The sequence below is a fragment of the Suillus subaureus genome (genome assembly GCF_016647635.1).
Source record: "Suillus subaureus strain MN1 chromosome Unknown BJ212scaffold_38, whole genome shotgun sequence".
Taxonomy (NCBI): Eukaryota; Fungi; Basidiomycota; class Agaricomycetes; order Boletales; family Suillaceae; genus Suillus; species Suillus subaureus.
The window spans coordinates 69,035-94,199 of record NW_024538594.1 but is presented as its reverse complement, the minus strand read 5'-3'; the positions used below and the strand labels follow the sequence as shown (position 1 = coordinate 94,199).

General features: G+C 46.2%; 5 protein-coding genes across 5 annotated transcripts; 2 read left to right on the top strand and 3 right to left on the bottom strand.

Annotated features, from left to right (window-relative positions):
* Positions 1–3,082: 3,082 nt before the first annotated feature.
* Positions 3,083–7,329, top strand: BJ212DRAFT_1485013 (uncharacterized protein; the record flags this gene model as incomplete). Its single annotated transcript, XM_041340909.1, has 13 exons — positions 3,083–3,223; positions 3,274–3,477; positions 3,527–3,934; positions 3,984–4,117; positions 4,167–4,573; positions 5,047–5,174; positions 5,236–5,555; positions 5,613–5,735; positions 5,798–5,913; positions 6,421–6,575; positions 6,637–6,831; positions 6,886–7,004; positions 7,056–7,329. The coding sequence occupies 13 exons, from the start codon at positions 3,083–3,085 to the stop codon at positions 7,327–7,329; spliced, it is 2,724 nt and encodes a 907-aa protein (XP_041188598.1).
* A 1,252-nt stretch (positions 7,330–8,581) lies between these two features.
* Positions 8,582–9,116, bottom strand: BJ212DRAFT_1530538 (uncharacterized protein; the record flags this gene model as incomplete). Its single annotated transcript, XM_041341766.1, has 1 exon — positions 8,582–9,116. One exon carries the CDS (start codon positions 9,111–9,113, stop codon positions 8,685–8,687), a length of 429 nt encoding a protein of 142 aa, XP_041188597.1. The 3' UTR covers positions 8,582–8,684.
* Positions 9,117–10,480: 1,364 nt separating this feature from the next.
* Positions 10,481–12,072, bottom strand: BJ212DRAFT_653001 (uncharacterized protein). The gene is made up of 7 exons (XM_041343750.1): positions 11,770–12,072; positions 11,594–11,710; positions 11,381–11,537; positions 11,144–11,324; positions 10,962–11,094; positions 10,774–10,914; positions 10,481–10,718 (listed from the first exon to the last, which is right to left on the bottom strand). Exons 1-7 carry the CDS (start codon positions 11,821–11,823, stop codon positions 10,563–10,565), a joined length of 939 nt encoding a protein of 312 aa, XP_041188596.1. The 5' UTR covers positions 11,824–12,072; the 3' UTR covers positions 10,481–10,562.
* A 40-nt stretch (positions 12,073–12,112) lies between these two features.
* BJ212DRAFT_1485010 (uncharacterized protein) lies at positions 12,113–13,288 on the bottom strand (the record flags this gene model as incomplete). Its single annotated transcript, XM_041340908.1, has 2 exons — positions 12,113–12,309; positions 12,370–13,288. 2 exons carry the CDS (start codon positions 13,286–13,288, stop codon positions 12,113–12,115), a joined length of 1,116 nt encoding a protein of 371 aa, XP_041188595.1.
* Positions 13,289–22,235: 8,947 nt separating this feature from the next.
* BJ212DRAFT_1383113 (uncharacterized protein) lies at positions 22,236–24,390 on the top strand. The gene is made up of 4 exons (XM_041336727.1): positions 22,236–22,507; positions 22,569–22,728; positions 22,786–23,120; positions 23,181–24,390. The coding sequence occupies exons 2-4, from the start codon at positions 22,627–22,629 to the stop codon at positions 24,196–24,198; spliced, it is 1,455 nt and encodes a 484-aa protein (XP_041188594.1). The 5' UTR covers positions 22,236–22,507; positions 22,569–22,626; the 3' UTR covers positions 24,199–24,390.
* Positions 24,391–25,165: the final 775 nt, after the last annotated feature.

Here is a 25,165-nt window from a genome sequence, read left to right as displayed (position 1 = left end):
AAAGACCAGCAAGACCCCAACAGAATGAACACCATGCAGGACAACATGAGAAAAAGCGAACTCCTCTACAACATATTCTTTCGACAACCACCCAAGAATGAACATGTTGAGCCCAACTTCATTTACAATCCCCCCATCTGTGAATTCACGCCAATCACCAATGAACAGATCTTTCGAGCAGTAGATAAACTTTCCCTGTACAAAGCCCCAGGACCGAATGGAATATGTAATTGTGTATACAAGAACTGTACTGACCTTCTAGTGCCATATATGGGACCAATATTCCATGCAACATTCACACTCGAATACTACCCTGAAGACTGGAAACTATCATCAATGGTAGTCCTATGGAAGCCAGGCAGACCGGACTATAGTCTACCGAAAGCATATCAGCCAATCACCCTGCTCGATACTATGGGTAAAATTCTCTCCTCTTGTGTAGCCAATGACCTTGTCTATATAGCGGAGCATCATAACCTCCCTCCCCCGACACATTTTGGTGGACGACCAGGAAAATTGACCATAGATTCCCTGCACTTGTTAACAAAATTCACAACCGACACATGGGCCTCAGCAGAACCTTTTGTATCAATTCTATTTCTCAATGTCAAAGCAGCGTTCCCGAGTGTGGTGGTCAACCACATGCTACACAACATGAGACACGCCAGAATACCACTGGAATACATTAATTGGTATGGCAAACGACTCAGCAATCAGTCAACAACCCTGCACTTCAACGACTATAGATCCAACCACTTCAATGTCTCAAATGGAGTCGACCAAGGTTGCCCTCTATTGGTAATAGGATTTTTATTTTACAATTCACCTGTACCACGAGTAGCTAACACTAACCCATGAAGAGGAGAATTAAGTCTAGGCTTCATCGACGATATCGCCCTAGCCGCATGAGGAAAATACTACGAAGAAGTGAATGGAAAACTCAAGCATATGATGGAGAAACAAGGGGGTGCTCTAGACTGGAGCATGGACCATAATGCTGACTTCAAATTAGATAAAATGGCTCTGCTATGTGTCTCGAGAAAGTGAATCACCGACCCCAACTGCAGGAACAAAACCCTCCCCACCCCCCATCCACCAATAACTATCCGCAACCACGTAATTGAACCATCCAGATCACACAAATTCCTTGGTGTAATCGTCAACGATGAACTCACTTTCAAAGAACACGCCACATACGCACTAGTGAAAGGAACACGCTACATGATGGTGTGTCAGAGGATGACAAGAGCAGTGAAGGGAGTCCACGGCAGACTGTTAAAGAAACTATATGAAGGTGTAGTGATTCCTAAGATGCTCTACGCTGCTGACGTCTGGTGCTCAGGACTGATTGCGAAAGGAAGAGGAAAGAAAAACGCAGGCAGAGGAGCACAAGGCTTCGCCTCGAAGACGGAACAAGTCCAGAGAATGGCAACAACAATGATCACAGGCAGGATGAGAACCACCACTACTGACATCCTTGATGCACATGCTAATATCCTTCCTTTCCAGCAACTTTTACGCAAAGTATGTCATAGAGCTACTCTACACATGGTAACACTAGACAAGACCCACCCCCTCCACAAGGGCATCTGCACCATGTACAACTCATGTACCAGAAGGAACTTCGAAAGTTGTAAATGACACCTGTCACCACTACATCGTTTACTCAACGAATTCAACCTTAACCCCCACACCATCGAGATCATTGACCCAACACACCACTACCCCAAGTGGATACCCAATGTCACCACGGAAACAGGAGATATGATGATGGCAGCGAGACAGGATGCAGAGGCAGAGGAAGACCTGCGAGTCTACTCAGACAGCTCAGCAATAGATGGGGAAGTGGGAGGAGTGGCAGTGTTAATGAAGAATGGAGAGATGGTTAAGGAAAGACGGTTCCACCTAGGGAGCGACCAAGAGCATATGGTCTATGAGGGAGAGCTCATAGGGATGATATTAGCAGTGGAGATACTGAGAGAGGAGAGAAAAGGAACCATGTCCCTGGGCATTGACAACCAGGCAGCCATACAAGCCACCAAAGTGTTCATCTCCAAGCCAGGGCACTACCTCATGGACAAGTTCCATGATGACCTACGCAGCCTCATCCCAGCACATGACAACCGCAAGTTGACAATATGATGGATGCTGGGCCACAAGGGGATACCTGGAAATGAAGCAGCTGACGAGCAGGCCAAAAGAGCAGCCAGAGGAGAAAGTAGCATACCCGTGGAACTCCCAAAGTCTCTACTTGCCACCAGAAGCAACATCAAGCTCACCCTCCCAATAAGTAAATCAGCGCTGAAGCAGAGATTTAGAGGAGAAATCAAAGCCGAAGTGGCAATCATCATGAAGAACTCACGACACTATCAGCACCTTCACAACATCGATGAGACTGCCCCATCAAAGCACTTCTCCATGCTGGTAGAAAAGCTCCGATGACAACATTCCTCTCTGCTGTTTCAACTTCGTACAGGGCACACCCCCTTGAACAAGCATCTACATCAAATAATGAAGGTCCCCAGTCCCACCTGCCAGCAATGTCATCACAGCAAAGAAACAGTACACCATTTCTTACTCATCTGCCTGAAGTACACCAGACAACAACTTGCACTCCAGAATGAGATAGGCCCCCAAGCTAGTCATCTCAAGAACTTGTTGAGCAACCAAAAATGCATCAAACCCCTACTCTGCTTCATAGTGAGTACACACAGACTAGAACAAACATTTGGAGATGTCAACCCCCCCACAGATGACGAAGAAGATGAAGCAGACAAATGATCCCCTATCACCTTTAGCTGGCCTTACCTGTCCTCGTGTCACACCTGGACCAATGAAAGCACATCAAATGAAATTCACAAAGCAATAATGTAATGAACAAGTATATACCTGTATGTGTTGTCTACCATAGGGCATCGCCCCAACGGACAATAAACAATGATCAAAAAAAAAAAAAAAAAGTCTTCTCAGTACCTTGACTTTATCATTGTTTGCACTGCTTACTAGTACTGTAAGTGTTATTTTCAGTGTGTAAGTTACTGATTTAAAATATCCATTAATAGATTCTTGTTCCAGATGCCCAATGGTCAAGACACTTCAAACCTGCAAGAAGTCCACCGGCAGCACTGCCCCACGCATAGTGTTGAAGCTACCAAGCTCAACACTAGAGGCTCCTCCATCTCCTGCATTGATGGAGGTGTGTGATCCCTTCCGGCACAATGAGGTATGTAAGTTTTAACTTACTTATTAACACTAACTCTTCTTCTTTCATAGTTCTGTATCGTGTGCCAGGATGGTTCTGTCAAGGAAGATTGCCTCTTCCTGTGCAATGCATGCCCAAGGGTTATGTGCTCTCATTGCATAGATATCCCCTCAGGCACTGTGCACCAGCTAGAGGCTGATGACATTACCTTCCTATGCATCTACTGCCATGTAGGAAAGGAGCAGCATGGATGTGGAGGATACTCACCTTATTTTGTGAGTTGCATTTGTCTTTCATTCTTACTAACCCTAACTTGACTTACAGGGTTTTTACCAGAATGACAAGCCATTGTTCCCCTCCTTCCTCCCCATCCGCACCACACTGGAGGTCTCCCTTCACTCACAACTATCTTCTGCACCAGTACTGATGCTCCATCTCATCCTCATCGACCATGATACAACCAGTGGTTCCTTTGAACTTACTGCTGACTTCCTTCGCCCTTACTTTCCCAGTGGTGGACTTGAATTCCACACCATTGCCTTTGACATTGGCAATGATACAAAGATCATGAAGTATCAGTTAGATGCAGCTTGCACCATCCAGTCGCTGTTGAAGTCCACCTGGACTCATGTAGTTATCGCTATCACCAACCATATGGATAACGATGAAGGTGATCTGTTCATGGGGTATGAAACTAAGAAGAAGACTTATGTTTCTGTGTGTGTTCACACAGTAAGTGGTTGCTCTTGGCTGACCTTGTTCTTGCTCATGTCTACAACAGGTTTTGGACATTCTCCTTTCACCTTGGGACCCATTGATTCATGGTGCTGCAGAATCTTACCTTTGGCTGTTGTCTTATGGCGCACTGATCAACAAACCAACTTCGTTTGCATGCCTGCAAGCAGCAGTTATCAAGTAAGTGTTTTTGTTGTCTTAGGTTCTGAAAACTAACTTTAGATGCTAGTCATCACATGACTGCCACTATTGGCTTCAACACCATTCGCTTCCAACCCACCTTCACAACTCACCTTCTTCTGGCCTTCGCAGAACTCATTCTGATCGAGCGCTTCGCCATTCAGGTTGCATTCCCTGATATGTTGGGACAATCCTACAAATTGGGGTGTCATAGCGACATGTTCTTGATGATGCTGAATAGCAGTGGCTCATTAACCATTACCCAGTACGCCTGGACTCATACTGAACTTTGCCCATGGGGGCAATACTTGCCAGTTCAGTGCCCCCAATGTGGCTGGATCAATGCTTGGCGTTCTGTCAATGTGGGAAAGGTGTACCACTTTGAATGCAAGAATGATGCTTGCAGGAAAGGGTACTCATTCTCCCAACCAGCTAATTCAAGGGTGCTTCTTCCTGGTAAGTGGCCTGGTTCTTGTTGGATTTCCATTCCCTTAGAACCCACACCCAGTACTCCTGCTGAGGATGACTTTGAATAGATTTGCCTGGAGTTGTTGCACATGTTTGTTTTGTCACCTATTGTTACTTTTCAGCCAGGTTTTGTAGCTCATTTTACATGTGTAGTTAAATCTTGAATTTAACTACTTTGATTGACGGATTTCTATTTTTTTATGCTGTCTAAGTAAGTCCACACATGTAGTTGTATCATGTGATTGAGGATCTTAATGCTAATCTTGAATCTTAATATGGTCATATGAATAATGTTACAGTGCCTAAATATGGGATTCAAATCAGTTTGTTGGCCAGCCACCCTCCTACCACAAGTACTCATCAGCTCTATCAAATTTTTCAGCCTTTTTTTTTTGACTGAGCTATAATGGCTTCTGACTGGACAACTTGCTATAAATATATTCTTGATCATTATCATCAAGGTATTGTGACTGCAGATTCACCACAGGCTCTCAAACGAATAGTGAAGAAAATTCATAAGGCTATACTTGAAGCCCAAAAGGAACTTGAAGACGAAGATGTGCCCCAATTGCCTACTTCTTTGAAAAAGGTAACAAAATTTTAATTGTGTATGTAGATACATTTGATTGATGGGTGAATGCTACATATAGGAAATAAAACAATACTGTTCCCAAATCATCGCCTACAAGGAAGAGGCTGAGGTTAGAGAGGCTGCAAGTCATCCAAGAGAAGCATCCTTCTACAAGAAATCACTTACCAAATGGGATGTCACACAGAGGTTGTTCAAGGAAGAAATAGATAAGTTTGACAAGGCTGAGCAGAGAAGGAAAGGCGTCCAACAGTCAATCAAGTATCAGACAGGCCATGCTAGGGAATGGTTTGACAATATGTCACCTTCACAACAGGAGGAGGTCAAGTTCACCATGACAAAATGGAATAGGGAGGGGGCACCAGAAGAAAGTCAAGCAGTGTAAGTTTGACTTAAAATTTACTATTGATCTCATCTAAGATCTTCCTTAAGGTATAGGAAGAACAACCTCAAGAAAACACTTGAAGACTTTTCAGAGCAAATCTGGTGTACTATGGGTTGTCAAGTGGTGATGTTTGTCAGTCACAAGAAAAAAGCTAGTCAGATAATGTCTGTCAGTCTGTAAGTGATTGAACTTTCATAATTCTCAAGGCTAACTAGACTAATTAATCACTATGTCTCAGACATGAAACCAAGCCTCAAAATGTCAAGAAGAGGTTCTCTGTCAGCTCCAATGGGATCAAGGAGTGGACTGCAACTGGATTTGAATCCTTTGCAGAATGGTCAAAGACCGAGTTTTGTATGTGGCTAATTGGAATTTGAATCTTGCATGTGCTGAAGGTTCAACAACTCTGCTAGGCTTGCAGAGCTAAAGAAAGAAAGATGCCTCTACCTCTGGGGTGAGAGGAAGGCCTACTGACTCTCTAAGTGTTGGTCGAAGTGCACCAGGCGATATGTTCGACCCTTAAGGGAAGCAAAGAAAGCAAGGATCCACTGGGTGACACCAGGTCAACTCTGGTGAAGCACATGTGTGGGAATATAGAGCGCGTAGGAGCGCGAAGCGTGGGAATAGAGCGCGTGTGGTGCACAGACATGTAAAGACTGAAGGATGGTGTGAGGATGTGTGCTGAGACTGCTGAATGGTGACTGATGGTGATAATGTGCTGTTGCTGGGGACTAGGGCAACGACTAAAGCATGCTGGCTGAAGATAATAGATTCTCACTCTAGAGACTAAGTGACATGATGGTGGTCACTAGATTCTGTGGTGGTGGTAGGTGTATTAAAACTTCCCTCAAAACTTCCTAGGCAACATGTATCCCACTGCATTTGTGGTCAAAGACCCTTCTCATATGAAGACTGAGGAGGTCAATCATCTATGGAACCATTGGGAACAAAATTCGGCTGCAAACAAGAAGCTAGTCATTTTTGTCAAAGCCAAAGATGGTGATGTGTGCGCAAATGTAAGGAATGAAGAAAGAAAGAAGAAGTCTAAGGAGAAAAGAGTAAGCTTACTTGACTCAGATGAAAAAGACAGACTGGCTTCCTTCCTTGAACAGCTCTGATTTCACAGAACATAGAACCCAGCCAGCCAACACAACCCCAGATGATGTTTCATTCAATGATCAATATACATTCCTTGAATCTCTGAGCAAGAATGACAACTACCTGGAGCTTATAGATGCCACTAGGGATCTGGCAAAGTTGGCCAAGCAGAAGGTCAGTATAACTTCAAGTGTATCTTAATCTCATATCTCATAGTTCGTCCAATAGCCAACTTCAGAGCAGAATCCAGATTTGCCTATCTGGGCTAACTGGTCTTGGGGAGGATCTTATCTTCCTGAGGATGTGCATGTGTCATATGACACTTTGAAGGCCAGCTTGGATAAGCTGTGAACATCTCCAATCTCAGGGGCAGCATCTGCCATGCCAGTGATTCTCAGACTTGGGCTCCTCTATAGGGAGTCTAAAAGTGTCATAGAGTATGAGGAAGATGAGGCTGACCCCAATACACCTTTCTACCTACCTGGTTCTGCTTTCAATCTAGAATTCTTGGTTTCTCTTGATCAAGTTGTCAAGCACATAGAGAAGCTGACAAAAGAGGCACTTGGTGAGGATGGAAATGAGGTGACCAAGGAGGAAGTTGTTTTCACAAAGGAGAAGGAGAAGGAGAAGCAGCAGGAGCAGGAGCAGGAGCAGGAGGAGCAGGAGGAGTAGGAGGAGCAGGAGTAGAAAGGGAGGAAGAGAAGAATGCCCCAAGCTTCGACCAGTGAGTCTAAGAAGCATAGGATTGAGCCCAAAGTCCACAGATCAGGCAGGACAAGGCAACCTTCTAAGAGAGCCCAGAACTGATCTTATATACTCCTTTGTCTTCATAACTGATCAATCTTGTACAATAAATATATCTACTTGTTAAGACTTGGACAAGAATTGAACCATTAGCTCCTACATACATAGACGAAAAAGGCCAGTATACTAATGAAAAGTACCAGCCAGCCTGGTTCTAGGCCAGCCATGTTCCTACACATGTAGAACCATGGCCGGTTTGCTAGTGAAATATAAGAAAACTGGCCAGCCATGCTCTTACACATGTAGAACCATGCTGGCTGGTTTGCTAGTAAAAAATAAGCAAACCGGCCAGCCATGTTCTTACACATGTAGGACCAAGCTGGCCGGTCTGCTAGTGAATTATAAGCAAACTGGCTAGCCATGCTAGTGAAATATTAGCAAACTGGCCAGCCATGGTCTTCCATATGTAGAACCAAGCTGGCCGGTTTGCTAGTAAAAAATAAGCAAACCAGCCAGCCATGTTCATACACACATAGGACCCAGCTGGCCGGTTTGCTAGTGAATTATAAGCAAACTGGCCAGCCATGCTAGTGAAATATTAGCAAACTGGCCAGCCATGCTCTTACACATGTAGAACCAAGCTGGCTGGTTTGCTAGTGAATTATAAGCAAACTGGCCAGCCATGCTCTTACACATGTAGGACCAAGCTGGCTGGTTTGCTAGTGAAATATTAGCAAACTGGCCAGCCATGTTCTTACATATGTATATACAGGCTGGCCAGTTCACCAATGACTACATATACCTAGCCAGCCTGATCCTATGGTTAGTACACTCAATGGCCAGTATATTAACTTAAGGACTATGAACTGGCCAGCCATGCTCCTACACATGTAGATATAAGCTGACCAGTCTACTAATGAAATCAGACTGCAGTAGATATATCCTACATATACCAGTCAGCTTGATCCTGTGGCTAGTATATGTCATATGATTTATCGGCCAGCACTCATCCTACATACAAGACAAAAGAGATGGTTATAGTATTATAGACTGGCTGGCACTGATACTACATACAAGAGATTGGCCTATAATACCTCAGCCAGCACCAATCCTACATGAAAGACATTGGCATACTATACACTGGCCAGTACCTATCCTACATGAAATAATGATACTCAGGTGATAATCAGATAGTACACCAGCCAGCACTTATTCTACATGCACCGGCTGAGGACTGGCTAGCCATGATTCTATGACCCTTTGGCACATCCGGGGCAGGGGTTCTACATGAAAAATGACTGAAGGGTCTGGAGGGCCTCCATCTGGTCACAAAGAGGTGTGTCTGGGTCTAGTAGAGCAGGATTGTCATGGATAGTTCTATTCACATCATTCCAGATGTTGGGGAAGTTGGTGGCAAGCTGATAGACAAGCATTGCAAAAAAATAGCCAGTCGTGCAATGTTGCATGTGCTTGCATGAGAAAAAGAATGTCCCTGCTAGCCACTTTTCAATGTTTGTCTCTGCTGTTACTTTTAGACCTTTCATCCTCTCAGCTACAGTGAATGCAACAGCAGACTTTCCAACATCTGCTATGCCATGCAGCCACAAGAGCTGATTCTTCTTTGTGTCATCCAGGAATCCATGGATGTATTTGAGGAGATCTACCCAGGTCCCTTCCAAACATTTTGGGTGGGGCTGACTGTCATATGCCATTCCGGACTCTCAACTCTAAATCCACTTCTCTGGATATCTGGATCTGAGATCCGGATCTCAAATGATCTGATCTATCTTTATCTCCCTTCCGGAATCCAAACCCTATATCAGTGCCCAACTCCATTTAGACTGCCCCTGTCTCTGGACTCCAGTTAACCATGTTTCCCTTTTGATTATTGATCCATTACATACATTTCATTTCCAGTGTTCATTATTTGTGATCCATCCTACTTACTAATAGACTTTGCATATGCTTCATACATAGCCTTTATGTTTGCTGACTGATTCCTATATGATACCTACAGTATATAAACCTCCTGTAACTCTCGGAAATACTCCAGTTCGAATATCATCTTAGTTCCTGCTTATTCCTGTGTCCTCTGGACTCGAGATAAGTCTCTTGTCATATTCCGAGTCTTAGGATTGCATCCTAGACTACATTTCCAACTCTACCTCAGGGTAGTCCATCCTCTGTTAGTTTCTAGTCTGGACTTCGTCTGGATTAGTCTTATCCGCTTGCCCAGGTAACATCCGGACACCCGTTGGATTTATCTCACGTCTCAGATCCGGACGTCCATTATCCACCCCAGTCAAATCCCGGAAACTCCAGACGACTGTTCTAGCCCCCGGAAATTAAGGGCACATACTCGGGAAAGGGGCACAGCGTACAAGCTGAGGCCAAGCCCTTGTGATCTGACCCCCTCAAGCACGCGACCTTAACACTGACATTCACAGGAGTTATATTGAGCACCCTTGACAGCAACCTCAGAAAGCTTCACCCAGGTTCCTTGAAGGACTGTCAAGGAGGTCAGAGAGATTGCAAGAGATAAGAGATAGAAGTACTGACCTTGATCATCACTCATTGACAAAGGTTACAATATGTATGATGAAATGGACCAATTGAAAGCACTACTACTTAGTAGCTGGGTTCGAGGGTGTGGTCAGAAGTGACCTGGGCAATAGTTATCTGGAGGACAACATACAAAGATTTAAATCAAAGCTTATAAGTTGTGACAGGTCATGAAATGACCCAGACGTCAATTGATGGACAGTATGAAGCATGATGAAGATGGGATGGATGGACAGATGTTTCAATTTACTCTGCTATAGATAGCTCGCTGGATGGTTGCAGAATGCAGTTGAAGGACGAGCAGGCACTACTGCACGGCCACACTACTGCATAGCCAGATAGAACCACATTGGCAGTGCTCGGAGGCGAACTAGAAATCGAGAAAGATATGTGATCCCCTAGATTTATGTAGACTATAATTGTGATTGATTGCATTAGTATTGTGACAATAAGGTCGTTTCCCCTAATATGTCGGGTCCGACCTCACAATTTAGAATAAATTGCAGCGGAAACACCAAGTCCCATAATCATGGTCAGATATTGGACAGCCTCATGAGATAGTTATCTCCTGTGCAATGAAATGTCGCCGCAGCCATCACCTACACAGTCCCGTCATCATCTCCATGCTTCTTATCTTGTACGCGCCCCGCCCCTATCTCGAATCTTTCCGGTTCATTATGCGCATTCGCCAGTTCCATGACATTGAATTTTTGAAACCGATAATAATCTTCAACAATGCTCACGCCAAAGGTGCTCTGCACATACTAAGGATCAAAACGCATCTGAACCGAAACGCGACATGGCACGGACCTTGAAGACTTCTACCAGAACGAACACATCAGGGTCGTCGAGGTCGACAGTATAATTTGATGGCATGCATTTAGCTACTTCTTGGATGATCTCCATTCGTGTTAGCGTGTTGTGGTTGCGTACGCGTAACTCGATTTTGTACTGGAGTAGATGTTAGAATGCGAGCGTCAGCGTGTTTGTAGACGTGCCTTGCGAGCCCTTGGGGACCCTTCGGTGTCCTCTTGGGCACAGTACGCAGCAACCGTTCGACGGCATAAGGAATGGAGCTCTGGAAGGTTCGCAACGCATGTACCGGAGACTGGGGTGAGCCGATGCGTGTATCTGTCAAGCCGAGTGAGTACGAACAAAGAATACGATGTATAGTTCTTACTTTGTCCTCGTGACGCCCGTTTCTTGAACGTTTTCTACGTGTTTCATCACCAATTTTACTGGGTCCACAGGGGGTTTACATGACATGAAAATTACTGCGTCAAAACAGTCAGGATAAGTTGGGCTGATAGAAGGTAATAGGCGTGCACTCGTACCGCATTGGGTGTTTGTCAGGCAGTTAGCTGGTCCTCACACCGTCAGCTAAAGAAACGAACGGCAAAGGATCACGATCACCTACCAAACCTCTTCTCCACTTTTGGCCGCTTCAACGCAGCGACCTCTTTTGCAATCTGCGTTTCTAGATCGTCGTCTTCATTCTCTTTCCCGTCCGAGCCATTATCCCGATCGTTAGCAGAGGGATTATGCCCTTCTACGGGCCACATGTCGGCAGCTAGCTGTTGGTGATCATCATGAGTTATGTGCGAGATCTTAGCTTTGAGGGAGACTTCACTGATTCAAAAAGATCGTAAAGCTCGCCGACTGTCCCTTTTTCCTTTCCTTTTACGCAGGTTGCCCAGATTCCTGGGCCTTCGATTGTTCGCTTTACCCAGGTGGGTGATACCCCGTCCTGCCGAAAGTCTATTGGTATCGTGATGGAGATCCAGGAGGTTTGTTAATTATACTCACTGATCGATACTTGCGTTTGCGACCATTAGAAGGGCCGCTTTGTGCTTCAGCCATTTCTTTGGATGGAAATCCAGAAGTCGTTCAAGGTGCTGTGATTTGGAACCGCGCCTGGCAGTCGGGGTCGATAACTTAGAAGCTCAGTCAGGTACAGCACCTAATCAAGACAAATATTTGCCCAACTTCTGCAAGGTCGTGCAGACACTTGCAGAAAGCGAATTAAAAGCGACATATTATACATAATGAAGCGAGTCTGATATAATACGTGTCCAACTCTAGACCCTTGCAAGACGACGAACTTGAACCCATAAATACTATGAGGCGTTCAGTGACATTTTATTTTGAGCTACGATTCTTCATCGTCCTCCTCCTCGTCAGCATCCTTTGCTTCACCACCAGTCCATTTCCGTTCCCATAGCGGAGGTGGAGCGTCGGGGTGACGCTGTAATAATGGATGATCAAGGGGGAGGGCGCTTCTCGCCACCATTAGGCGCTGCTTGAAGACATCATGCTCCGCCAAAAGTTCCGTAACGTAATCGATAGCTGTAACGCAAGATTAAAATAAATATGAATCAGAAGCAGAGATATAGTCTAAGCACTGACTCTTTGATAGCACGACATGTTCGCTTTTTGGACCAGCTCTGCCATCGACCTTCTCACCGTCGTCATTTGCTGCCTTCCCCTTACACCGTCGTCTGCCAGCTTTCTTCCCATTCGCGATCGCCTCTTCTTCTTCCATTGCCTCAGCCAACATGGCTTCTCGTAAAGATGGAACGATGTCGCATAAAGCCTCGTAACCCTTTCTTATATTAGCTCTTCGCTTCTGCTCCGATTGTATATGATTTGCTTTTTTCTGAGAGGGTGATAGAAGCGTTGACGATCTACCGGCGTCACTCACGAATGATTGCGATGTGACTGACGACTGTCGCCTCCGTTTATTCGAGACATTATGGTCCGGTGGTGTGGATCGTTTATTCGATGAGAGCGGTGCAGGACTGGTATGGTGCGTAGAGAAGGATGAAAGTGAGGAAGATGGATCAATAGGAGACTGGCTTGATGACGAAGATGATATATTCTCGAACGCGAACGTTCTTGCTCTAGTTCTGGTGGAGACTGATGACGGATCCACGGTTCGTTGGAGAGGTAGTAGGTGTGTGCGACTGCGGGAGGGTGGCTGGGAATGCCCTGTAGAGGCGTCATTACCCTCTACGCGTCGCTCTCGACGGGTAGAGTAGAGGAATGACAGGGAGTTTGACTGCGACTGAGAGTACCGGTTGACCGGCGGTTCCGACGGGGACTCACGAGATGAAGGAGAGCGAGCGAGTGGATACCGCCATTTGTCCGTATCCAACGACATGAGGTCCTTGGTTGCTTGAGCCAACGCCTCTTTCCCGTGTGCTGGAGGCATATGTTCATGCGAGACTTCTAGTTGCATGTTCCATCCCGCTGAAAAGTCGGTAGTGTCAAGTGATGAAAGGAATTTCTGAAAGGCATGAGCCTCAGTAGGTGTTAAAAGCGACATGGGACTCCGGTTGTTGAACAAGAGCGCTTCAGGAGCACTTTTGTACTCTAGCGAATTTGCTAGTACGTGTAGGATGGATGATGAGAGTTGAAGTTAACGATACGGTCAAGGCTGAAATTGCTGTTGCGGCTGCTTCGGGATTCATGAGACAGGTGGCTGTGTTTCCCCATGGGATCGTGCCTTTCTTGGTTCCGCGACAAAAAAACTATGTGTACTGTACCGGTAAATGGATCCCTGACGCCCTCTTATGAATCACGCGCACGATTTGTTATGAAGATGATGTAGCTAGATGCAGTTCTTTAATCCAACCTTGTTATATATATCGGTTAGTTTCGGTGACGTTCGGAAGACAGTGGAACTTCCGAGTCAACGTTGCAACAGAGGTGCAACGGCTACTGTTAGTCAACGTTCAATCGATGAACGAAGAAACGATGTGTAAAGACTACGATTTGCTCGTACTTTAGAGGATAATGTATTAATCTGAGACAAAGGTACAAGGAAGGGGATACGAGGGCGCGATGTCAGGACAGTGCTAGTCCGAGTCTGGCCCGGCCCGGGAATGATTTGGCATACTCGTAATCAGAATTCATATCACCATCTCACTGGCGCTTCAATCATTTTGCAACCTTGACGCCCGGCCGTAGTTGTCATGAAATGAGACATGGATTTGCGTGTCCTGGCCCCGTTCATCGCGTGAACCATTTATCATGTATTACTTTTATCCAGCGAGTACTGCTAGAAAGCCCATGCTGGCCCAGATCAGCAGGATCCACCAGGACGCTCTTACTGGCAATTTTTTAGCTTGAACTTTCCTATCCAACGTATCATGGGTTCCGTCGCCACCGCGGGAGCGATCCTTTGAAGTCATCCGTGTTCCGTTTTCTTGTTGATGCGCGTTTGATAAAAAATGTGCTTACCAAGTGATTTACCGACTCGGCTACCCCCGGGCTTGGCGCAAGCGATGCCTTACTCACATTACCCGGAATATGCAAGATAGTAGAGCTCATCGCCGAAAACAATGAGCAGGAGTCTTGGCTGGGAAACCGGTAGTGTTACGTTCCTGGAAGTAGCTTGAGACCGGATATTATCATCTCGGATCTAGTGTCCTGCGGCGGCTGCCTCGGGACCTTGGTAGGAGGGATAAGGATCGACCCATCATTAGATAAGAACCTTGCTTAGGCTCTTCGGGTTCGGCCATGGGCTCGGTCAGGACTCAGGAGTCTCGATATACGAAGCAACCTAGAAGTTCGAAAGTTCCATCCGGTTTGTCTGTCCCTCTGCTCTGTCCGTTCTCTCTGAAGTCTGTCCAGTGCCCCCATGTCCGACGACCATCATCATGTTGGCATGATCGTCTCAGGTATCATTGACCTAATGCTAGAAATCATGTTCACGTTTGCCTCATTGACAACAGGCCTCACTCGTGAGGTTGTGCTGCCGCAGTGCCCAGTGACGCCCACCAAATCCTGAAAAATAAATTCCGACTCGGAGGCGTGCCGGATAGCCAAATTAAGGTCGGACGGTCATTTCCAATTTGCCGGTATATACCAGGCTGTCCAGTGGGTACCCGGCGCTTGCATACTCGAGTTCCGGCTTGCGCCACGCCTATAGACTTCATTTGTCTATTATCCACCGACTAGGTCCCCGCTGTCAAGACTCAAGAGCTTCGGCGACTGCGTTCGGAGTTGTAATATTGATGTGTCATCACCCGGCCCGGTCGCTCCTCCCTCCCGTCCACCACCTGCTCCTCCCAGCGCATTTCACCGTATTTTCGTTTCTTCCGCTGTTTCGTTGCACTAGTATTTCGGTGGATAGCCTTCTGCACATTTGCTTTCCGACACTTCCCGCTAACTTAGCTTGTCTCTGTTATTGCATGCTACCACTCGCCTACACCTACCGTCCTCTCACTTGCATTGAAGCTTGTTTTTGTCCTTCTCATAACTAATGAGACCATCGAGCACCTCCTCTCGCGTGCTGTCAGACAGTTTTACATGAGGCCTCCCATACCTTGTGGCGATCTGCACTCTTGTGCACCCATGTCTCAACTGTCTTGTGCCCCGATACCTCCTGCCCACTCATGTGAGCTCCCCTGAGCTCCCGCTCCTGTCTCTATCATGACATAGTTTAAATTAGTTCATGCATGTATTTTTAGATTTCTTCATACTAAGTGTGACTTAAGCACTCTCAAGCAGACAATTTGTTGATATGATAAGACCGTACGCGATAGAAGGCGTCACACAGCGCCCAGGCGCTGGGCCACGCTCCGAACGGAGGTTTCTTCCTTTGCCGCTGAGGCTGGAAAAGCGTGTGGTGCATGATGCAGGGCGGCCAGCTATTATGTCAAAAGCAAGTGACCGAATGCCAGGGCAGGTTGAAAATGAATCATGGAAGAAGCGACTTCAATATTTGGTGCCCTACACGTTGCGACTCAAGTTTTTCGCCTAGTCGTCGAAGAAAACCTGAAGAACCTGGATACGCAAACAGTACTTGCCTGCATTGCGAGTTCATGACTCATCAGACCACGTGAGGACCAGGCCAATCTGTTGCAGAAGCGGCCAGCCAATGTGTGAAACCTACCAATGTTGGATAAAGGTGCAAATTTTTAGCCGCTCTAGACTGATGCTATGACATTTAAATATTATATTTAACATCGAAGCCACACATGTACAGGCGGTCCTCCGTCTCATGCGTGTTCCAGCCCGGTCTCATCTGTGGATGCTAATAGCTCATCATCTCCGGTAACTCGAGAACAGTATCACCCTTCCTCAACTCGCCATCATCTCTACCGGTCTCTATCATGTTTCCATTCACTTCCATCCCATGAGTGTACAACGGCCACTTAGTACCGTGGTTCTCGCCTGCCATGCTTTGACTCGCCTGTGCTTCTCTATCACCCTTCCTGTTCCCTGTCATCCTCCATCATATCACATCTTATAGCCCCGGCCTGGGCCGTCTCCGATCAGATATCATCATACCCCTATTTCTCAACCGCCACTCTTGCTCTCGAAGCTTCGAGCCTTCACGTACAAGTGAGCCAATGTCATGGTACTCTCGACTTGCAGCACACTGCAATCACCTCGAGGATAATTCATGATCTAAGAGAATAATCATGGGGTATGTAGAATCCGACATCATTCAGACCATCTGCTAAGTCCTGATTAAGCCGAGCTGCTCATTTGCTCCTCGTCGCGGGCGTTTTAGTGATTAACAACATCACAGCAGCTACATGTGACGTGGTTGCGCTTTGTTGGTGTATAGCCGCCAACTGAGTCGCAACCACATCATCTTCTGGCCCTTCCATCAGAGGACTCGTGAACCGAAGATATGCTGATATATGTTCATATATAGGAAAGTTTTTCTGTATATTGGAATATAAAGTTATATAAAGCCATGTATAACGTCGGAAAACCACCGCAATCAACGTAAAGCACCCTAGGTAGACTCGTGAATTCTCTGATGTTGATGCATCACCCGCAAGCAGAAAACCCATCAAGATCGCCCTCGTTGAGATTCGAGATGAGCCACAGGTACGTGAACTTTGAAGTAGCCAATATTTGAGTCGGTATCAGATGGGATCGAGTCAATTCCTCGTGCGTTCCTCAGACATTCATTCTGCCAATGTTCTCCTCCTCTCTGCTAGGGGACCACACAATTATTAAACGCGCTGTTGCTGCTCAAAATTCAAGTATTTGGCCAGGCGTCTTGCGCCGCTCATAGTAATACAAGGGAGGTATGTACGACCCATCTTTTCCTTCGCACGGATATAATTCATTTAACTGCAATATCAGCATGCCACAGGTATACATTGTTTCTCGGCTGTGAGGCTCGCGGTTGTAGTCAGGCTTTCAGTCAAGTTCATTTGAAGTACATAAATAATATTATCGTCATGGCCGATATGGCAGGAGCCCATCACATCAGCTGTTTCAGTGATGCCCCGAACCCACTGACTTGCTGCAATCCTTCCCACTTCCGCTATTCCCAAGATGTTTCTTCGCATGATGGTACTCCTGTGGACTCAGTATTACGTGTTTTGCGTAACAGTGTCCCACCATCCCGCCGCTGGATCTGTTATGATGGAAACGAATGCTCGCTCTTTATCTAGGCTATGTTTTCACCTGTGGTGAACGCAGTAAGGAGTGGCTTTATTTTATGTGATCAAAGCCCCGGTCGCAACCAAACGCACACCGGGAATCACCCAGCAGCCGAAATCAGGAAGTTCGTGTTTCAATATTTCGAACTATATGGCCATTTCTCCTTGTTAATTGCTCGATACTAGGTCAATCAAGACAGGAACAGGTATAGTGCGTGTGATTATGCTCATTTCAGCCTCACAAGCGCTGGATGGTTGTATATCTAGCACCAACTCCCTCGTTGTACGTCCACCAAGTTCCCCGCTCCCTTACACCGATCCTCTGACACTCATACATCCTCTAACAGTACCAGTATGACCCTAGTCTCAGACGACCCTGGTTGGTGGCCGGTAATCAATTCATATCGTGCTGCCAGTTATATTATAGGTTCGTGGAGAGCAGTCGGAGACTGTCGCTGCCGCTGATGGCTCGATCTAAACTTGAATATTGTTTCACAGTTGTCGCCGTCGTTGTAGTGACGTATGATTGGGGTGTGCCTGATAATATTAAAGAACTGCTGATTTCTTACAGCTATATACAGCACTTACATTTGGACAGGAGGTACGTTGATGTATTACCGGAGCAGCCATCTTGCTAAGAATGATTTTAGGTCGAACTGATCTGGGTGAGCAGAACCTTACATCAGAGTAATAAAATTGATTTGCGACAGAGGCAACATTGGTCACTTATGACCGTTCTGTATTTGAGTGTATGTAGCTTGCATTATACTAGCGTGGTTGGCGACTCATACTGACTCTTGAAAATATCCTAGGTGCGCTATCTTGGAATGTTGTATGCTATGTATGTTTGGAACGCTCAGCACTGTTGTTGTGCTGATGAACCATATTTCATAATCAGCTTGAACATACTGAGTATGTCTTCTCGCATTCACGATCTTTGTCTCTTCCGACCTGTGACATACAGTCAGTGTTCCGACAATCTTGTTGACAGATACAGTGAGTCTTCTGCACAGAGGTCAACTATTCCTCTCCAATTAACCGTGGTGCCCTGTAGGAGTGAGCAATGAGCATGTTTCTTTACTAACTTTCTGCTTCACTAATGTCTGTCACGCTATACTACCACAGATGTGAGTCTGTTTGGAGTATGCTACCCAAGGCTTGTTACTGACTGGACTCGTCAGGCTTGATTGGGTACATCATATGGGATTGGACATATGTTGGGGTGACTGCAATGCTGGGGGGTGAGCTTTGCAGTTGCAAGACCTCAGTGATATTGAGTTGACTGAAACATCTCGCAAGTCATCATAATCGCTCGGTTACACGCCATGTATCAACGATCCAGAAAGATCCTGATATATCTCGTCGTGACCTTCCTGGTTGCCAACATTTTCGGTGTGGTGATCGCCGTGATGATGACGATGCATGCTTCAGGAGGTACGCTTGATTGTGGACGACAAAAAATATGCATGGAGCTCATTGATGTATACCAGAGGAACTGATTCTCTTCGGCACCTATCAGTGCTTGATTGCCTTTGCGGGAGATACCCCATTTCTAGATGCCATTACTTGGATAGTCGGCACTGTGTGGGAGGTCTTTGCACTGTGTCTCGCAGGCTGGATTGCTGTAAAACACTTCCGTGAACTGCGACAACATTCGGCAGGAGGAATTGTCGGGGACTGTTTCAAGGTGTTGATGAATACTCACATGTTTTACTTTTCGAGGTGAGCTCATATTGTGAATATGGACCTCTTTTTCCGCTAAAGGATTGGACATGCTAGCTTTGTTGCTGTTTCTTGTCTCAGCCTCATAGATGATTTCAATCCGACGATCTCAGCGGTATGCCAATTTTTCACTGACCCCTGTATGCAATCACGGTTCATCATTTCTATAGAACATATTTGTCCCGACTTGGATTGTTCAAATTTTAGAGGTCGTGCAGATGTTCGTGTTGGGACCACGCCTGATCCTTGGAGTTCGAGAATATCATGCTAAGCTCATGGCCGACTCTGATGCAGCAACGGGCATGACTTCAATCGCTTTCCAGGAGCGCGTGCATATATCGACTGGGAATGGTGTGTAGCACGGGAGATGCTCGATGGAGTTGACGGTTGTCGGGTGCTCCAGAGGGAGCAGGAGAATTTTGTTTTCGCTTGATTCTAAGTTTCGGTTGTGGTATTTATTATTTATATGGTACATGCGGCGCATGTAAGCTATTTGGCATCAACGGCGTGAGTCGGGAATATTCATGATGTTGAATATGTTAATCTCTGCATGATGGACCAATGCCATGCTTGCATTCAAATGGAGGTAAGAAAAGATGCGATATCAGGGCCTCGAAGATGGCAGCTATCGTCAAATATGTAGTACAACGTGCAACTTTACACATGCGCATGGAAATATATTCGACACGATGAATATTCCTGACTCACGCCGTTGGAATGATGCCAACTACATAAATTAGCTTACACGTGCTGTACGCATCAGATAATTAAATAAGTACCACAAACGAAATTTAGAATCAAGCGAAAATAAAATTCTCCTGCTCCCTCCAGAGTACCAGACAACCGTCAACTTCATCGAGCATCTCCCGTGCTACACACCATTCCCAGTCGATATATTCACGCGCTCCTGGAAAGCGATTAAGCTCATGCCCATTGCTGCGTCGGAGTCGGCCACGAGCTTAGCGTGATATTCTCGAATGCCAAGGATCAGGTGTGGCCCCAACACAAACATCTGCACGACCGGCAAAATTTGACTAAGCACCACATACATATGGGCACCCGGGGAAGATTGGGCCTATAGAAAACAATGAACTGTGGTCGTATACAGATCAGTGAAAAACTGGCATACAGATAAGTTTGTTGGTAACAAGAAATTAATGAGGTTGCAACAAGAAACAACAAGAAAGCTAGCATGTTCGATCCTTCAGCGGATAAGGAGAAACAGATTCACAATATGAGCTCACCTCGCAAAGTAAAACATGTGAGTTTTCATCAACACCATGAAACAACACTCGATAATCCCTCCTGCCGAATGTTGTCGCAGTTCACGGAAGTGTTTTACAGCAACCCAGACTGCGAGACACAGTACGAAGACCTCCCACACAGTGCCGATTATCCAAGTAACGGAATTCAGAAGCGGAGTATCTCCCGCCAAGAAAATCCGGCACTGATAGGTGCCTGAGAGGATGAATTCCTCTGGTGTACATCAATGAGCCCCATGCAATTTTTTGATCCACAATCAAGCGCACCCCCTGGAGTATGCATCATTGCCATCACAGCGATCACCACATTGAAAATGTTGGCAACAAGGAAGGTGACGACGAGAAATATCAGGATCTTTCTGGATCGTTGATACATGGCATGTAAACGAGCGATCATGATGACTTGCGAGATGTTTCAGTCAACTCAAAATCACTGAGGTCTTGCAACTGCAAAGCTCACCCCCCAGCATTGCAGTCACCCCAACATATGTCCAACCCCATATAATGTACCCAATCCAGCCTGACGAGTCCATTTAGTGACAATCCTCGGGTAGTACACATTCCAAACAGACTTACATCTGTGGCAGTATAGCGTTGCAGACATTAGCGAACCAGAAAGTTAGTAAAGAATCATACTCACTCCTACAAGGCACCACGGTTAATTGGAGGGGAATAGCTAGCATCTGTGCAGAAGACTCACTCTATCTGTTAACAAGATTGTCGGAACACAGACTGTATGTCACAGGTCAGAAGAAGCAAAGATCATGAATGCGAGAAGACATACGCAATATGTTCACGCTGATTGTGAAATATGGTTCATCAGTACAACAACAGTGCTGAGCGTTCCAAACATACATAGCATACAACATTCCAAGATAGCGCACCTAGGATATTTTCAAGAGTCAGCATGAGCTATTAACCACACCAATAATGTAAGCTACATACACTCAGATACAGAACTGGTCATAAGTGACCAACGTTGCCTCTGTCGCAAATCAATTTTGTTCCTCTGATATCGGGCTTTGCTCACCCAGATCAGTTCGATCTAAAATCATCTTAGCGAGATGGCTGCTCCAGTCATAGCACCAACATACCTCTTGTCCAAATGTAAGTGCTGTATATGGTTGTAAGAAATCAGCAGTTCTTTAATATTATCAGGCTCACCCCAATCATACGTCACTACAACAACGGTGACAACTGCAAAACCATATTCAAGGTTAGATCGAGACGTCAGCGGCAGCGACAATCTCTGATTGCTCTCCACGAACCTGTAAAATAACTGGCAAAATGATATAAATTGATTGACGGCAACCAGCTAGGGTCGTCTGAGACTAGGGTCATAGTAGTACCGTTAAATGATGGAGGGGGTAAACTTGGTGAACGTAGTACGACGAGTGAGTTCGGGCTAGATATATGACCACCCCGCGCTTGTCACTGGTATGGCAGAAATAACTCGACATCGGCAAAGGCATTTACTGAGTTCCTGCTTTGATTGATCAGGTCAAGCCGAGAGTTCTCGAGAGGATGATAGACTACACGGACTCACATGATGTGGTTTGAAGCGTTAAAACACTGCAAAAGATGAACATTTTGATTTCGGCAACTCAGCATATACTCATTCCCATGGCGTACATTTAGTTACCACCACCAAGACTTCGGTCATATCAAAAGCCGATACTAGTAGAAACTACGGCCTCGATAAAGAGGAAGTATTCGTTTTCATCACAACAGTCGCTGAAAATATCCCGCTGCGAAATGATCGAACGCCAGCACAGAAGTACCGATACTTACCGGTACTACCGAGTTCACAAGAGTACCATAATATCTTGTCCACACCGCCTGGATCACGACCATGACGAGCGCATGCACATATTTTGGGATCACCATTGAACAACGTTTAAACTCCGCTCGAAGCCAGCTGCCAAAGCCTGAAACGACTATGTACATAGCCTCGACTGGTACATGATGCATGATGATCAGGTTTCCTGTTTCAAACTTTCGAGCCAACACAATAATCTCAAACCTTGCTCAACATCACAAGAAATCATGGTTTCAAAGTAGTCCATGACACAATTACCATCATACCAATGATCTCAACTGCTTCAGCATCCAGCGTGATCCCCGGGATGGTGTCTATATAAGGGCTTTGTACTGTCTGTTTTAAGTCTGATAATTGATTGGCTTACCCATGACTTCCCATGCCAATCAGATAGCGATAATCCTTCCAGTCCAGCTTGATTTCCAAGACTAGACGGCAGCCGTCACCGATGGGCGGGGAAGCAGAGCTAAGAGTGACCTTTTTCCCTCCACTTTATCTTCAGAGAAGAATATGGGTGCTAGACATCCTTCGCCGCGAGCAGGTCACCGAGGTCAGTCGTCTGCGTCAATGTCGAACCATCGAGCAATCAGTCTTATCTCTTGCACAGATCGTAGATATCGGGTGCGGGGAGGGTCAACTACTCGCTGTTCTCTGCCAGCCCGCACCAAGTCTTCCGCCTCCTGGCCCTGGCATATTGGCAGCTCATAGCGGTGCGAGTCCAACCGCACTCGAAGCGGGTGATTTTGATCTCCACCCAACGCGCGTCACCGGCCTCGACATCTCATCTCACGCGCTTGCATCCGCAATCGAAGACACCTCTCCCGCTGCCGCAAACACGTCATACACGCGATGGGAATCACTCCAAGTAAACATCTGGCACGGCGGGCTAGAGATCTTTAATCCAGCATTTATCAATGCAGAATGTATCGTCGCAACAGAAGTGTACGTCTATTCTATGCTCAGACAGCATATCACCGATTTTTCCTAATACTTCATCTCAAGCGTCGAACACCTCCCAGAAGAAATTCTCGCTGATTTCGCGCCTATGATATTGGGCGTGTACCACCCTCGCTTACTTCTCGTGACGACTCCATCATACGGCTTCAACGCACGTTTCAGCCCTCCTGGCTTGATAAATACTGCTACTGGCTTCCCCGATCCTACGAAACGCACGGACAGGGTGTTCAGGCACCATGACCACAAATTTGAGTGGACGATTGAGGAATTCCAGGAGTGGTGCGAGGGGACTGCACAGGAATGGGGATACGATGTGGATACGACGACTATTGGCCGTGCACAGGAGAAAGATGAGTGGGGCCGAGATGAAGAACTAGGGGGTGCGAGCCAGGTTGCTATCTTCAAGCGTCTCGAAGGCGAGGCTTGGGCTACGATACGCGAGGAGAAGAGTACCTCGATGAAAGAAAGTCCGAAGAGCCAAAAGGTGCATCGTCTACTGGAAACACACCACTACGACGCGCACGTTCGTGCAGGAAAACGAGGGTCGGCTGAGGAGATTGCGAAGGCTGTATCAGATAAGTTTGATGAATGGGAAGCGGCTGAGCTGCGATTGGAAGAAATCTGGTTTGTAGAGGAAATCGGAGCGATATGCGGTGGGTGGTTCGAAGTTCTGATCGAGGTTATCGAGGGAAGTCCAAAGTTTGATCTTCAAAGAAGCAAGGGGCAGAGAAGGGGAGATTGGCCGGTGCTGCTAGTTGGAGGCAGGCCTGGGAAGAAGAAGAAGACATCGGAGTGGGCTCCGGAACAACTGCCAGATGATTTGTTTGAAGAAGTCCTGCAGTCGGAAGGATATCGTTCTGATGATGATCCAGGTTTTGATTGGGGAAGTGGTCTGTACTCTTCAGACTCTGGCGTTGACCTTTTGTGGGACATTAGTAAAGACGATAATGCATGGGCGAAGGAGTCTGCTTGGACATGCGATTCTTCGGACGACGTAGTTGACTGGGGCGCTGGTAGGTGGTGCACCTTGTCTGCAGCTTGGGACTTTGATAGCCCAGAATGAGCCTGAAACACAAGACTTAATGTAATTCATTGGTAATAGACGTAGATAGATTCGCCTATAAATGATTGTGCGGTTGAAGAGCGTAAAGTTCTGAAATAGAACAAGTGACCAGTTATACGAGGCCCCGTCATGATGGCGTCCGATGTTCCGAGTCCGCAACTGAGGGACGCACAAAGGCCACTAGAAGTTCCTGCCAAGGTACGCCTGCCCGAGGTACCAGGCCTCAAAAATGCAGAGGTCAAAAATCACGTGGTGTGACACGGTTGACGGCGGCGACAGAGGCACATATATATAGGCATCTCAATCAGATGTAATAAATTTACTGAATTAGATCAACCACTAATATTTTCTTCTTTTCTTGTGGCCCCCTCGCTGGAATCTTGGTAGTAGGCGACAATTTTGTTTGACAGACAGCCGAGAGTGAGTACCCGCTTCAGCGGTCAAGATAAGCTGCTGCGCGAATAGATTGCCATTGAGGGAGTAAATGAGCTGTTGTGTGAGTGGAGTTCGAATGTCGCGAGAACAGTGCAAGGTTGGTGCGAATTTGAGTCATTGGAGTCGATCGCGTTGCTGTCAGAAACAGTGATACATTCACGGATAACAACAAATGAGACAGGGGATGTAAATTGCAATGTATGCATAATTTTTGCTGGCAATGCAAAGTCCTTCAACACTGAGAAGCACGGTGACGAGTAGCTGTTCTTTTATGGATAATCAAGAAGGATTCCTTTCATATGGTCTGCAGCTAGGGGAGACTATGTTTTACGAGACGTTTGGCGGGGCTGGTCGGAATAAGGTTCACTTGACAAGGGTCCTATTATAGGACCTGCCCTGAAGGACATAAAAAAATACAATAGCCGGATTGCCATGTCAAATGTCTCAAAAATGCAATTTCCGGGCGGAGATGTTGTCATATTTGGACCTCAAAAATGCTGTTTCGCGGGAGTACATTCGCTAGAGCTTCTGG